The sequence below is a fragment of the Oncorhynchus mykiss genome, chromosome Y (assembly GCF_013265735.2).
Source record: "Oncorhynchus mykiss isolate Arlee chromosome Y, USDA_OmykA_1.1, whole genome shotgun sequence".
In the NCBI taxonomy this organism is placed as follows: Eukaryota; Metazoa; Chordata; class Actinopteri; order Salmoniformes; family Salmonidae; genus Oncorhynchus; species Oncorhynchus mykiss.
Genome location: NC_048593.1, coordinates 27,937,710 through 27,953,006, shown reverse-complemented (window position 1 = coordinate 27,953,006; position 15,297 = coordinate 27,937,710). Strand labels below are relative to the sequence as shown.

General features: G+C 44.0%; 1 protein-coding gene across 1 annotated transcript in view; it reads left to right on the top strand.

Annotated features, from left to right (window-relative positions):
- The window catches only part of LOC110509401 (fibroblast growth factor 11-like), a 74,815-nt gene extending 62,429 nt beyond the window's left edge, over positions 1-12,386 (top strand). Inside the window, exons 4-5 of the mRNA XM_036967672.1 lie at positions 8,962-9,160; positions 9,308-12,386. Coding sequence (XP_036823567.1) covers positions 8,962-9,160; positions 9,308-9,528 — 420 coding nt within the window. The 3' untranslated portion in view covers positions 9,529-12,386. The remainder of the gene's footprint in view (positions 1-8,961; positions 9,161-9,307) is intronic.
- The last annotated feature ends 2,911 nt before the right edge of the window (positions 12,387-15,297 follow it).

The window sequence follows — 15,297 nt, the reverse complement described above, 5'->3', positions numbered from 1 at the left end:
ATTCGTTTTTCAAATCATATGAGCAAAAAATATTTATCTTTATCTGGGAAGCTAAACCAGACAAAATAAAGCGTGCCTATCTATATACTGTAATGAATATGAATTGGGTGGGTTGAGAAGATTAAATAATAAAGCACTAACCTCCTCTCTAAAAGCTTCACTTATTCAAATGTTTGACTTGAATTCTAAATGGTTCTCAAGTAAATTACTATGAAAAGCTCATCCATAGTTTAAAAATGTCCTTTTTGCCTTTGTGCAGATTGCCATGTCTCATTTTCGATTATTTGAATATGATACTTTTTCAAAGTATCTCTCTTTTAAAAAAAAAGCATTGCAGAGCTGGCTACAATTTCTATTTCATCCCCCTGAAAAGATAGAACAAATATTACAACAAATATTATGGCTGAACTCAAATGTGCTGGTTGATAAAATACCTGTATTTATGGGAAAGATGTTTGAAAAGGGTATTTTATCATTTTTTAAATGATATTGTAAATTGGAATGGATATGCCTTTTATGGAGTTATCAAAATTGTACAGGAAGGTCTGCTCAATCCAAGAGTACAACCAAATTGTTTATAGCAGGTGGCAGCTGGAGGAGGTAGGGAACAAGTCTGTCTGCCCAGTATAAAGGATCAAAACTGACGGAGGAATAAAAATAGCATAAATTGGAAAGTATACCAGTTTCATTTGAGGACCAGTATGTTGACAACTGTGCCATAGAGATTGCAAAATAGTTGGTAAGAGATTTTTGATGTACAGATTCCATGGTACAGGGTGTATGAGTTGATGTATAAAATGACGCAAGATTCAAGACTTCGTGCTTTTCAGCTAAAATTATTATGTAGAATTCTTGCCACCAACAATATGTTGAATATTTGGGGCATAAAATCATCGAAGCTCCGCAGATTTTGTTGTGAGGATACAGAATCGATAGACAATTTATTTTGGTATTGCCCTCAGGTAGCCTGTCTCAGGTTCAGGAAGGGCTAAAAATGCATAACATTGATAGAAAATTGACCCTAGCAATAGTACTGAGATCTGGAGAGACTGGGTCAGTCAATTATCTTCAAATCGCAATCTATGGATTATATTGGATTAAATTGATTGAAATTGTACGTTAAACATCACAGCATAGTTGAAAGATATATGTTGTATAGAAATCCGAAGAGGGTGGCCTACAGAGATAGGTGCGATGGGCTGAGGGAATCTGAGGGTTGGGATGTGGAATTGGAGACAAGTGGGAGTGGAGTTGCTGGGCAGGAGATAGAATGATGGTCAAAGATAAAGTATAAAAAATAAAGTCAAATAAAACATAATAAAAAGTAAGTTTGAATGACACTGAGGGGCAGTGTTTTTTTTTTTCATTCAAATACACACATACACAGACACACACATATGTAATTAGTGCCAGACATACACTCAAATATATACAGTTGGCCTTGCTCTTATGATTTTAGTTGTCCTTGATGTCTTTGTTTTTTTTTTTGCATTGTTGTTTTCTGTTTTGTTTTGTCTTTTTCTTTTTTCTCATGAGTTAATTTTCTTGGTTGTTGGTGCATGGGGGGGGGGGGGGGGTTCTTGGGTGTGGGGAATGGAATTAATTATCTTTTTTGTTATTTTCTTTTCTTTAAAAATATGTTTTGGATATTCAATAAAAAAAAATTAAAAAATGAAATGTGTTCTTAATGTTTTATACACTCAGTGTACACTCTTTTGTGTATTTGTGTAGTGGTTGTTGTGTGTGTTGGTTAATAGTGTTTTGTATGGTTTGTGCTTGTATGAGTAACTGTTATTGTGTTTGTAAATATAAATCACTGTGTTATGTGGTGTTCGTGTTCGGACATTTGGACGTTTGTTTGTGTGTGTGTGTGTGTGTGTGTGTGTGTGTGTGTGTGCGTGATAGAGAGATAGAGGGAGGGAGAAGGAAAGGCGGAGAGAGAGCGAGAGAGAGACCTTTCCTGATAAATGGCTGTGTAGTCCATTCGTCACCTGCGAGGGCTGCATTGAGATGCAGGACAACACAGCCAGCCAGATAGCATCATCTCCATCACAATGGGGGAGAAAGAACAGGAGAGAGAAGAGAAAAGTAATCGGGCAAAACTGCAGGGATAGAGAAAGAAGGGATGAGGTAGAGAGAAATGGAATGGAATGGTACAGAGGGAGACATGTTGCCATCCAGGCAATTAAGTGCACTTAGCTAGAAGTAATACTGTCTGCAGGCAGGGTTCCTTCTTTCTATTCCTTTATCATTAGTCCAGCACCAAGGCTCTCTGCTAAGATAGTAAGTACTAAGTAAGAGATGTAGACTTGCCTGCAGCACCAGTGACAGCCATTGTTCTAGTCTTTGTGATAGTCTTAGGTAAATTCTACAGCCCTGATACATTTGTCAGCAATGCTCTTTGTTCACAACACACACACACACACACACATACACACAAACACTTAAAAACCCAATACACATGCAGAGAAGTACACCCTTTTTTTATGAAACAGAAACATCACAAGTACAATATCTCTCTATCTTTCTCCCGCTCTCCATCTCCCTCCGCTTTCTCTCTCCCATAAACGGGACATTGAGCAGCGGGTGACAAATGGAGGAATAAAGGGATGAGAGGTCGATGCGTGGTCATAGCTGCCACTCCCCTCCCACGTGAATCACATCAACAGATTCTCCACATGTCAGCCAACCCAGAGACGGCTGTACAGTAGATCAGCCAGTAGACATCACTACACATCCCCTAGACCCCACCTACTCTGCTCAGTTGTTGCACACACATCATACCAGGCTGTGGCATCATAAACCACTAAAGAAGGGCCATGTGGTGGTTAAGCCCTCAGACCACAATATCTACTAAGCTAACATATATAATTATTTTAAGACGGTCATAAAATTTATAATTTAGCCATTTTATTTTGAATTTTAGGACCCTGTAGGTATATAAAGCATTTATATAAAAAATTGGCCTTTACTGCTATAGCCCTTAGAAACGCATTGAATAACACATTTGTACATGGCAAAACAGACAGTCCAAAAGGAAGGTTTTGAAGTGCCTGTCCTATATATGAACGATATAAGAAAACTGAAGGTGTTTGGTCACGTTATTCGTGGAGCTTTTTACCTCCTATGCATGTTCTGCCATTTTTACAGCCCGTTACCTTCAGATGACTCCCCTGAAACTTGTGTGTGTCGTGGAACAAAACAACTGATAGTCTCATCTTTTGATGGTGGTGACTTACTCGTTTGTAGCTCTAATGGTTTGGGTTTTACAGACATTGTTGTGACGATTTTCCTGTCCAGATCCTCTTGTGTAGACCGGGGAGCTATTCAATATACAAATGGCTTAACTGTGTGACATAAGGGTGCATCAAACGACTCTAGGGGTTAAAAGTGCATCTATGCCTTATTGACTTATGTAATGTGCCATGTCACAGAACATCTGCACCTGGTTCTAAATGCATCAACAACATGTGCAGGTGTCCCCCGCCTCTGCACACTTCGAAACACACACACATTCTCTCTCTCTCTCTCTCTCTCTCTCTCTCTCTCTCTCTCTCTCTCTCTCTCTCTCTCTCTCTCTCTCTCTCTCTCTCTCTCTCTCTCTCTCTCTCTCTCTCTCTCTCTCTCTCTCTCTCTCTCTCTCTCTCTCTCACACACACACACACACACACACACACACACACACACACACACACACACACACACACACACACACACACACACACACACACAGCCAGAGGAAAGACCCATTAGGAGAGTCAGTGAAAGTTACGATCTGAAGGTGGGTTGCTGCTGCAGCGTTAATGCAGCAGCATGGAAACATGGCGGGATTACTACAGATAGGCAGATTTCACAGCATATCCTAGGCCTTTTCTTAATTGGATTTGCTCAACTCCTGTGATCTCTCTACTCCATCCTCTCTCTTTCCTATTTTTGAAAAATGTCAAAGGTAATCGGGGAGATTTGCTTGTATGAAATCAGGTAATTGAAGATTACATTGGTGTAGCCCAAAATAAATGTATAAAGTGATAAAAGCTAATTAATTAGTTGTGTAAAAACATTTTCGAGCTAAAACCAGAAGTAGCATATGTTTTTAAAAGTATGCATGCTTTTCTCCTCTGACTAAACAAAAGCTGGTTTTAAAAACTCTTCCGTGAAAGACATAGGTAGGATACACATGACTATCCTCGATGAAAGATGGCTATATCGAGGAGGACACTCTTCCGTTCACCTACTAACGAAATGACACTCTCCCCGACCACTTGACCAATTATCGGTTTCCGGGTCACAGAGGATGGAGGAGACAGGGAAAGGTAAAAGGCCCTAGATTACCAAGGGACTGCTGGGGGTGATCAACAGACACAGGCAGGACTGCCTAATGTGTCACTACAACCCCTGGTGGCAATACAGAGGACTACGCCAAGGAAACAGTACCTCAATTTTTAGCTAGGGAACGGGCATTTGAATAATTTCACTATTCGAACAGTATCATACATTTTTGATGGATATCTAGATATTCAAAATACCTATGTTTTTTTTAGGTACTGTTTTAACGTGAGCACTGCTGTGCAAGAGAGAGAGGCTGGAGCTCTTTTGCTGCCGCAGCGGAGGGGCCCGTGTGTGTGAGATGGGAGGAGCAGACAGAGGGAGAGATGCAGTAGCCAAGGCAACTTGACTACAGCCAAGACTAGCTAACTTTGTATCATCCCATACAGTATAACAGTGCCTGTATTGACTCTTTGATTGGCAAACATAAACAACAAGCTACACATGTGAAGGCTACCGGGAAGCTACCGGTCTTTTAATGGGGCGCATGTCATAAAAACTCCATAGAAAAGTTTGTTGTTTTATTACATTTACAATTTTAAATGTCATCGTATATCTTTGTATGTAATAATGTCACATTGATGTTTTAACTTAATTTAGAAACTGCTTTTTCAGTGTTAAAATAGGCCTCAAATTAAAAGTGGGAGAGAACTCCCCCACTATGAACATGTATGAATGGACCCAACTGCATGGCTGGAGAAGAGGTACCAGTTACACCAATTGATCTGAAAGGTTGTGTAAACACTGTTAGGTGTAGCTTGTAGCTGCCTGGTGTGCTAGCCCCTGGTCTGAGTCCTTGGCTTGATTATTGTTCCAGGAGAACAGAGCAGAGCAGCGTAGCATAAGGTGGTGTTAGGAGTTAAGCGTCCTGGAGCAGGTAGGTAGATGTAATCAGACATAAGGGCTGGCTGAGGGAGAAGGAGGTAGAGGAGGAGAGAGGGGGAGGGGAACGTAGGGATACTGCTTTGCATGATAAAGAGGTTCTACCCATCCTCAGGATTCTCTGCACGGACGCTGGATATTACCTCTCTCGCAGGATTTCATTAGAATTCATTCTGGCTGGAGATGCAGGGGAAGGAACCCGCCTGAGTCAGTCAATAAGTCACCAGTGAAGGATGAGATTTTTATTCCATTTTATACTTTAGTCCAAGCACTCATCTTTAAATGAAAATGTCCCTCTTCTGCACTTAAAAAGGGTGACCCTCCCTGTCAGGTTCCACACACATATTTACTCAACTGGTTCTTAAGGTGGGCTCAAAGGTAGAAGGTAGCTAAATCAGTGTAGGTTTGAAGGTCACATCATGGGGAGTCCTCTACCATACTGCAAAGATAGATAGTGGGTTACCTTGAGGCTGAGTCATGGATTAAAGGTATGGTAATTACAGAAACTAGGCTGTGTGAGTTAGATATACTGTAGCAGCCATGGTAGCTGAGTTGGGGGTTATCAGGATGATTAGTTCAGGGGTTTAGCAGTCGGTTATGATCAGGGTAATTCCTCTCTGCTGACATCTTGCCAGGAATTCTCAGGAGACGCCTGGCTACAAAATGCTGTTAGATAGATGTTATGATGAGGAAGTGGGTTATCACAAGGATCATTCCACAGAATTCATCAAGGATTATCAACATGGTAATGTTCAGAAGTCGCCTTGTGGGTTTTTCTGATGGTATAATTTCAGAGAACGAAGGTTGTTACCATGAGGGTCATTTCAGAATTTAAGGTAATCTAGGTCTTAGTGATGGGTTATAATGCCTGGTGATGATCAGAGGTTTAGTTTTGGGTTATGGGGACACATAGGTCAGTGGTGGAGTCCTGGGTTATGGTGATTGGAGACTCATTGAAAATGCCTTCGTGCACTGCTTTCCCCTGCAGGTCCAGGGGAGCAGGCCTCTCTCCAGCCTGATTAATAATGAATGAAGCAGATCATCTATTGATCTCCTCTGGTGTGTGTGAGTGCAGCTGAAGATATCAGACTTGTCAGAAGATCTATAAATAACTCTGTGATGTAGAGGTGGAATGTACCTATAGGTAAGCAGGGCTGGGATGGTACCGGGGTACGATAGAGAACAGGGGTGGGGCTGGGGTGGTCTGGAGGTACGATAGAGAGCAGGGTGGGGCTGGGGTGGTCTGGAGGTACGATAGAGAGCAGGGGTGGGGCTGGGGTGGTCTGGAGGTACGATAGAGAGCAGGGCTGGGGCTGGGGTGGTCTGGAGGTACGATAGAGAGCAGGGGTGGGGCTGGGGTGGTCTGGAGGTACGATAGAGAATAGGGGTGGGGCTGGGGTGGTCTGGAGGTACGATAGAGAGCAGGGCTGGGGCTGGGGTGGTCTGGAGGTACGATAGAGAGCAGGGCTGGGGCTGGGGTGGTCTGGAGGTACGATAGAGAGCAGGGGTGGGGCTGGGGTGGTCTGGAGGTACGATAGAGAATAGGGGTGGGGCTGGGGTGGTCTGGAGGTACGATAGAGAGCAGGGGTTGGGCTGGGGTGGTCTGGAGGTACGATAGAGAGCAGGGGTGGGGCTGGGGTGGTCTGGAGGTACGATAGAGAGCAGGGGTGGGGCTGGGGTGGTCTGGAGGTACGATAGAGAATAGGGGTGGGGCTGGGGTGGTCTGGAGGTACGATAGAGAGCAGGGCTGGGGCTGGGGTGGTCTGGAGGTACGATAGAGAGCAGGGCTGGGGCTGGGGTGGTCTGGAGGTACGATAGAGAATAGGGGTGGGGCTGGGGTGGTCTGGAGGTACGATAGAGAGCAGGGGTTGGGCTGGGGTGGTCTGGAGGTACGATAGAGAGCAGGGGTGGGGCTGGGGTGGTCTGGAGGTACGATAGAGAGCAGGGGTTGGGCTGGGGTGGTCTGGAGGTACGATAGAGAGCAGGGGTGGGGCTGGGGTGGTCTGGAGGTACGATAGAGAGCAGGGGTGGGGCTGGGGTGGTCTGGAGGTACGATAGAGAGCAGGGGTGGGGCTGGGGTGGTCTGGAGGTATGATAGAGAGCAGGGCTGGGGATGGGGTGGTCTGGAGGTACGATAGAGAGCAGGGGTGGGGCTGGGGTGGTCTGGAGGTACGATAGAGAGCAGGGGTGGGGCTGGGGTGGTCTGGAGGTACGATAGAGAGCAGGGGTGGGGCTGGGGTGGTCTGGAGGTACGATAGAGAACAGGGGTGGGGCTGGGGTGGTATCGGGGATACGACAGAAAAGGTGGTACCGGGGGTACGATAGAGAATAGGGGTGGGGCTGAGGTGGTACCGGGGGTACGATAGAGAATAGGGGTGGGGCTGAGGTGGTACCGGGGGTACGATAGAGAATAGGGGTGGGGCTGAGGTGGTACCGGGGGTACGATAGAGAATAGGGGTGGGGCTGAGGTGGTACCGGGGGTACAATAGAGAATAGGGGTGGGGCTGAGGTGGTACCGGGGGTACGATAGAGAATAGGGGTGGGGCTGAGGTGGTACGGGGGTACGATAGAGAATAGGGGTGGGGCTGAGGTGGTACCGGGGGTACGACAGAGAATAGGGGTGAGGGTGGGCGGGCAAGGGTATGGTACCACTCGTAGATACAGCACGTGATTGGCTTTCCCAGACATGCATGCCACAGCACCTTGAAGGTGAGAGGTGATGATCTGTGAATGTGTGACCATGGAGCTCCTTCATCCCTGACGAGTCCTCCATCTCCACCAATCTCCCTAAGTCTCAGAGAAAGTATCCAGTCAGCTGTTTCTGCCCTGCTGCTCTCACTAAATCAATCGTGCAGATTGGGTTTGCTCTCTGACAGGGGAAGGACCCTGACGGTGACTAAGAGAGATGTATACCTGTCGCTAGTGGTTACAATCACCAGGAAACATTCTGCAGGGTTTAATGGTCCTTATGTTAGTGCTAGAGGTAGGAGGGTTAAGCACTGGTGTGGGTACTGGGGATATGTGCTAACAGCCAATAACTGTGTTCTAACTGTTTGAAAGATTTAACTTTGGAAGCCGTGGGTGCTGCTGTGTGTTCACTGTCACCTAGTAGGACAGTGTGAATGCTCTGGATTGAATATTTTCATTTGAAGGTTGAAAGGGACTTCCATTTGAACCATTTGTTCTGCCTCTGAACTTTCATCTGCTTCCAAAGTAAGTTAATATGTGTATATTTGTTAATTTGCATACTATGTGTTTGTATTTGTAGGTGGATTTCCCAGTGGTTTGTCTCTTCCTCTGTACCTTAGTTTGTGTTAAGTTTGTACCACTGATGCTATAATGTAATGCCTCACTACGAGTGAAATCACTCCACACCCTTCTCCCCAAAGACCAGGATGTTCTCGCTTTCAAAGAAACATGAATACACATAGAATCCTAGCTTTCCCTTCGATTCCCTTTAGACACAACTTTCATAATTCATCTGTTTTTCACTGAGCTTGTGTGTGCTTGTGTACAGTATGTGTGAGCACATACTATGCATACATTTGTATGAATGTATGTTTGTGTTTCAGTGTTAACTGAATGTGTATAGCAGTTCCTCTCATGATGTTTGTTTTAGTTTGCCTGATTGTTTGTTAATGTGACAGTCTCTCTCTCTCTCTCTCTCTCTTCTGTCTCTCTCTCTCTTCTGTCTCTCTCTCTTCTGTCTCTCTCTCTCTCTCTCTCTCTCTGTGTCTCTGTCTCCCTCTTTAGGAACACTTCACCCCCGAGTGTAAGTTCAAGGAGAGTGTGTTTGAGAACTACTACGTGACGTACTCCTCCATGCTCTACAGACAGAGCCAGTCGGGCCGCTCCTGGTATATCGGTATCAACCGCGACGGACAAGTCATGAAGGGCAACCGGGTGAAGAAGACCAAAGGTGCTGCACACTTCCTGCCTAAAGTTATAGAAGGTTGGTCACGTGCCCTCCTGTCCATGCTGTGCTGATTGTTTTACTAAACAGGGATATATCAGAAACGTGTAAAGTTATTATAAATGCTTATAGATGCTTATGTTCACCATTGGGACACTTCAACTGTTTCCCTTATCTGCCCCACAGTTGCCATGTATAAGGAGCCATCGCTACACGAGCTAGTCAACGAACAGAAAGAGAAAGAGAAAGAGAAAGAGAAAGAGAAAGAGAAAGAGAAAGAGAAAGAGAAAGAGAAAGAAGGCCCTGCCCAGAAGACAGTGAAGACGTCAGAAGAACGTCATGAAAGAACTTTCTCCATCAAGAACTGCAGGAAAGAAAAAAAAGCCCCCAAGGCTGATGCCTCGTAGCACAGGGGACCGATGGTGGGGGAAGGGCAGCAGTGACACTGAGAACTAAATAGGGACTTAATCGCCCATCATGCACTTGGGCTGGCTGGAGGAATGGTCCCCTTTCCCCAGAAGTGCACTGGGCTGCACCATGATGAAGTGTCAGGGGTCAACAGCCCATCAGGTCTGGGTCTGGGAGGAATTCCTCTCACCTGCCACCAGAGAGGAAGATAGACAAGGGCCCAAGTCAGCACCACCACCCTTCCTCCCTGTCAATCACCTTTACCCCTTCTCCTCTAGCACACTCACTACCAAAGGCACAGCCTGTATAATCTCTCTGTCATTCATCTACTGCCTTCCCATCACCTGTCCTAGTTTCTAGAAATCACCTCCACTCGCGCACACACTTTAATTTATAATTGTTGTATTTTGATGTGCAAATGTGTGATTGTGTCTGTGTGTATGTGTGAGAGAGAGGTGTGTAACAATAATCACTTCATGTCATCATAATTACTACTCTCGAGTCCACTCTTCTAATTAATGGCAATCACCGCGGTGAAAGTGTGACTATGCCTGGCCTCCACCATCTGTCCACCTGCAAATCACACACCTCACAGCTGGAGGCGGGACATCAAAATGATGTTTTATTGGACAACATCGGGGCGGGATCTATTTTTATTTGGTAGCAGGGCTGTCTGTTGAACTGCAGTCAGCAAATCAATTTCAAAAAAGCCAAATCATCTGTTGAAAGAGACAAGTCAAGCAAGCCCTTTTGGGATCAGAGTTATATCTACAGGCTACAAGATGACCTTTTCTATCTCCCTCTTTCAAAGTTCCTTTCTCTAACGATCAATCACAATGAGGAAGGTAATAATGGAGGGAACTGAAGAAGTTTATGATAATAAATCATGAGGATGATGATGATAATAATAATTACAGTGGTTACGGTGATTATGGTGATAATGATGATTCAACTACTGTATAACTTTGCAATAATCTCACAGACAGAAATTTCAGGGTATTCCATTATCTGAAGTGAATAGCCATTTTCCCTTCTGGAGCCATGAAAGCACCATGTCCAAAAAACTATGAGAGCCCCGACTTGTACATGACTGCCATGTCTGGCCCACATAACAGTAGCCTGACAGAGATGATTTCAGTTTGTGATCAGCAGGCTGACTCTGAGCATGTGAGAGCGTGATGGAGCTAAATACCCTCTGGGCCCAGAATGAGGCTATGTTATTATGATGTAACTCTTTGAAGGTTCTTTCCAGGGGGTTTTATGGAATACAGCCATCATTGCTTGAATTATTCACCTACATTTGTGTAAAATGTTGTAACTAGTCTCTGCAATATTTGTACAGTTTTGAGTCTCTTTAAGAGCTGGGCTGTGTGAAAAGAGAAAGTCAGCTTTTTTGCAAGTGTGTGAGATAGTTACTGAGTGAGTGGTTATGAATGCGCCTGCTTAACAATCTCCCTATTTGCCAGCCTCCCTAACTCAGCTTGTGGTGCTCTTTTTTGTTGACCATAATGCACAAAAATACAGTATTTCAGAGAACTTAAATTGATTAGATTCTCTGTCACCTGAAAGGTAATGCCAGTGATTGTTGAGTGTATCCTTTGCTTGGCAACTGTTGCCGACATAAAGCCGAGTTTAAAGCTGACATCAAAGCCTGAGGAGGCTCTGAGCTGGAGCCCCTACTTACTATTCTACAGACGTCCCACTCCTTATCCACTCACCAGCCTTATCAAATCAGCACAGAGGAATCCACTCGCAAATATGGATTTCTTTGTGTGCGTGGCTGTTTGTGATTGTGTTCTTCCCCCAGTGTAGCGATGTTTGTGGGAATATGTGAGTTTATTTTGGGAGTGCATTGTGTGTGCATGCCTGTGTGTGCATGTGTGGGTTTGTGTGCGTGCGTGTGTGTGTTAAGTGGGAGGTGACTTCTGCAATGTCCTTCACCCTGAACATAGGGCACTGGGAGGGCTCTCTTTGTGATGTCCTTCTCTGGGGAGGTGACATTTGTGGGGCAAATGGCCACCTTTCAAACACAGCACTGTCACGGTATTGTTATTGGCCTGAGAGTGCTGCAGGTATCAATGGGCAATAAAATCTAAAACAAATTGTGGACAACAGCACAGCACAACATATACAGGAACAGCCCAGTGTACAGAAGGTTGCTTTTCTAGGCATGGGGATATGTACAGTAAAATGCCGAAAGACATTTCTGACCTTGTACATAGCAGCGTAGCATGTTCCTGCCATGGCGACTATGCTGTTAGAGTGAGCTAGCATGCCATTGTATATTACAGAGCAGCACTGCACTGACCTCCTTTAATATCCAGCCAATGTGGAGACTTATACCACAGTCTCTTGGAGAATCCTGCTTAGAAAAATCCAGTCGCAGTGGACTGCCTGTAAATATGTTGACCAACATTACAGAAGAATGCACACAGAGAGGGCGAATAGATACAAATGTTCCAGAATGTACAGACTGTGAGATGGGTGTTTTCTGCATGTTATTAAGGACGAGAGTATGTCTGAGATGGTCTAGAGCAGTGGATCCCAAACCTTTAAAAAACATTTTTTACTAGGCAAGTCAGTTAAAACAAATTCTTATTTTCAATGACGGCCTAGGAACAGTGGGTTAACTGCCTATTCAGGGGCAGAACGAGAGATTTGTACCTTGTCAGCTCAGGAATTTGAACTTGCAACCTTCTGGTTACTAGTCCAACGCTCGAACCACTAGGCTGCCCTGCCGCCCCGTATAGTCCTGTATCCCTTCAAACATTCAACCTCCAGCTGCGTACCCCCTCCAGCACCAGGGTCAGCGCACTCTCAAATGTTGTTTTTTGCCATCATTGTAAGCCTGAAACACACAAACTATACGATACATTTATTAAACATAAGAATGAGTGTGAGTTTTTGTCACAAACCCGCTCGTGGGAAGTGACAAAGAGCACTTACAGGATCAGGGCACAAATAATAATATAATAATAATCAATAATTTGGCTCTTTATTTAACCATATTACATAAAACCTTATGTGTTCATCTAAAATTGTGAATAACTCACCACAGGTTAATGAGAAAGGACGCACATAACTCTACAATGTTGGCTTGTATTGTATCATTTTCCACACTCTGCCTGTGTTTAGTTTAGTTTTCATGCTAGTGAGGGCTGAGAATCCACTCTCACATAGGTACCTGGTTGCAAAGGGCGTCAGTGTCTTAACAGCGTGATGTGCCACGGCAGGGTACTCTGAGCGCAGCCAAATCCAGAAATCTGGCAGTGGCTTCTGATTAAATTCAATTTTCGCTTGTTGCAATTTCAGTGAGGCTCTCTTGTTCAGATATCGGTAAGTGGACTGGAAGCAGGGCATGAAAAGGATAACGAATTTAGTTGTTTGTGTCATCCATTTCAGGAAAGTACCTGTGTAATTGCTCACCCAACTCACTCAGGTGCTTTGCTATATCACATTTGACATTGTTCGTAAGCTTGAGTTCAATTGCACACAGAAATCATACAATGATGGAAAGACATGTGTTGTCCTTTAATGCAGACAGAGAAGAGCTCCAACTTCTTAATCATAGTCTCAATTTTGTCCTGCACAATGAATATAGTTGTGGAGAGTCCCTGTAATCCTAGATTCAGATCATTCAGGCGAGAAAAAACATCACCCAGACAGGATAGTTGTGTGAGAAACTCGTCATCATGCACGAGGTCAGACAAGTGAAAATTACAGTCAGTATAGAAAACTTTAAGCTTTTAAAAAACGTGGCAATCCTTTGTGCCTTAATAACCAGTGTACTGCTGTATGCTGTAAAAGCGTTACATGGTCGCTTCCTAGATCATTGCATGGTGCAGAAAATACACAAGAGTTCAGGGACCTTAACAAAGTTAACCATTTTCACTGTAGTGTCCAAAACGTCTTTCAAGCTGTCAGGCATTCCCGTGGCAGCAGGAACCTCTCACTGGATGCTGCAGTGTACTCAAGTGGAGTTGGGAGCAACTGCTTGCACGCCCGTTACCACTCCACTATGTCTCCCTGTCATGGCTTTTGCGCCATCAGTACAGATACCAACACATCTAGATCATCAATGTCCATTTGCTGTCACAAAGCTGTCCAGTACTTACAAAATATCCTTTCCTGTTGTCCTGGTTTCCAGTGGTTTGCAGAAGAGGATGTTTAATTGACCCCCCATAAATGTAACGGATATATACAAGGAGCTGTGCCAGGTCCGCCACGTCTGTTGACTCATCCAGCTGTAACGCATATAATTCACTGGCTTGTATGTGAAGCAGTAATTGTTTCAAAACATCTCCTGCCATGTCACTGATGTGAGGCAAAGGAAGTTCAATAGTTCTGAGATAGAATGTGAGACAAAGGAAGTTCAATAGTTCAGAGATAGAATGTGAGACAAAGGAAGTTCAATAGTTCTGAGATAGAATGTGAGACAAAGGAAGTTCAATAGTTCTGAGATAGAATGTGAGACAGAGAAAGTTCAAAGTTCTGAGATAGAATGTGAGACAGAGAAAGTTCAAAGTTCTGAGATAGAATGTGAAACAAACAAAGTTCAATAGTTTTGAGATAGAATGTGAGACAAACAAAGTTCAATAGTTCTGAGAGAATGTGAGACAAACAAAGTTCAATAGTTCTGAGATAGAATGTGAGACAAAGGAAGTTCAATATTTCAGAGATAGAATGTGAAACAAACAAAGTTCACTAGTTCTGATATAGAATGTGAGACGGAGAAAGTTCACTAGTTCTGATATAGAATGTGAGACGGAGAAAGTTCAATAGTTCAGAGATAGAATGTGAAACAAACAAAGTTCACTAGTTCTGATATAGAATGTGAGACGGAGAAAGTTCAATAGTTTTGAGATAGAATGTGAGACAGAGAAAGTTCAAAGTGCTGAGATAGAATGTGAAACAAACAAAGTTCAATAGTTCTGAGATAGAATGTGAGACAGAGAAAGTTCAAAGTTCTGAGATAGAATGTGAAACAAACAAAGTTCAATAGTTCTGAGATAGAATGTGAGACAAACAAAGTTCACTAGTTCTGATATAGAATGTGAGACGGAGAAAGTTCAATAGTTCTGAAATTGGATGTGAAGCAGAGAAAGTTAAATAGTTCTGAAATATAATGTGAGGCAGGGCTCTTAGATTCTGATATTGAGAGTATGCCAGAGAGATCTTTACCTGGTTGAGGCAAAAATAAAAACACCGGTAGCGTTCGCCAGCTTAGAGTACTTAACACCTCTGAACAGACTGCCAGCTGTAATTTGCAAACAGAGTGCAAACATGTAGAATCGCTGACTGCCGCCCACCATCAAGTGGTCCCTAAAACCAACCTGGCGAATGAACGGCAGATCAATATTTGGTGAGGTGTATGCCTAAGACAGAGCAGGTCCCATGAAGTGAGGGGTAGTGACATTGAGAATGTGGTTCACACATGCCCTCTCATATGTGCTTGGAAGTCACGCTTCATTTCCTGCTCAATCTCCCCAACTAGTGTTCTATGTGTCTACTGCCCAGTACCCTTCGCTGTAGCACACTATGTGTGTGTGTGTCTTTGTACATGTAGGTGTGTGTAAGACTGACTGAGTGAGTGTAATGACCTACCTGTATGTGTGTATGAGTGTGTGAGAGAGAAAAAGGAGAGAAAGAAAGAGGAAAAGATAGAAAAAGAGGGCATGAGAGTGACGATCAATAGACTCAATAAAAGCCAAGCTGGAGAGCAATAGTCTAGCGTTGAGAGCAATAATTTCCCTTAGGTGCAGAGGGGG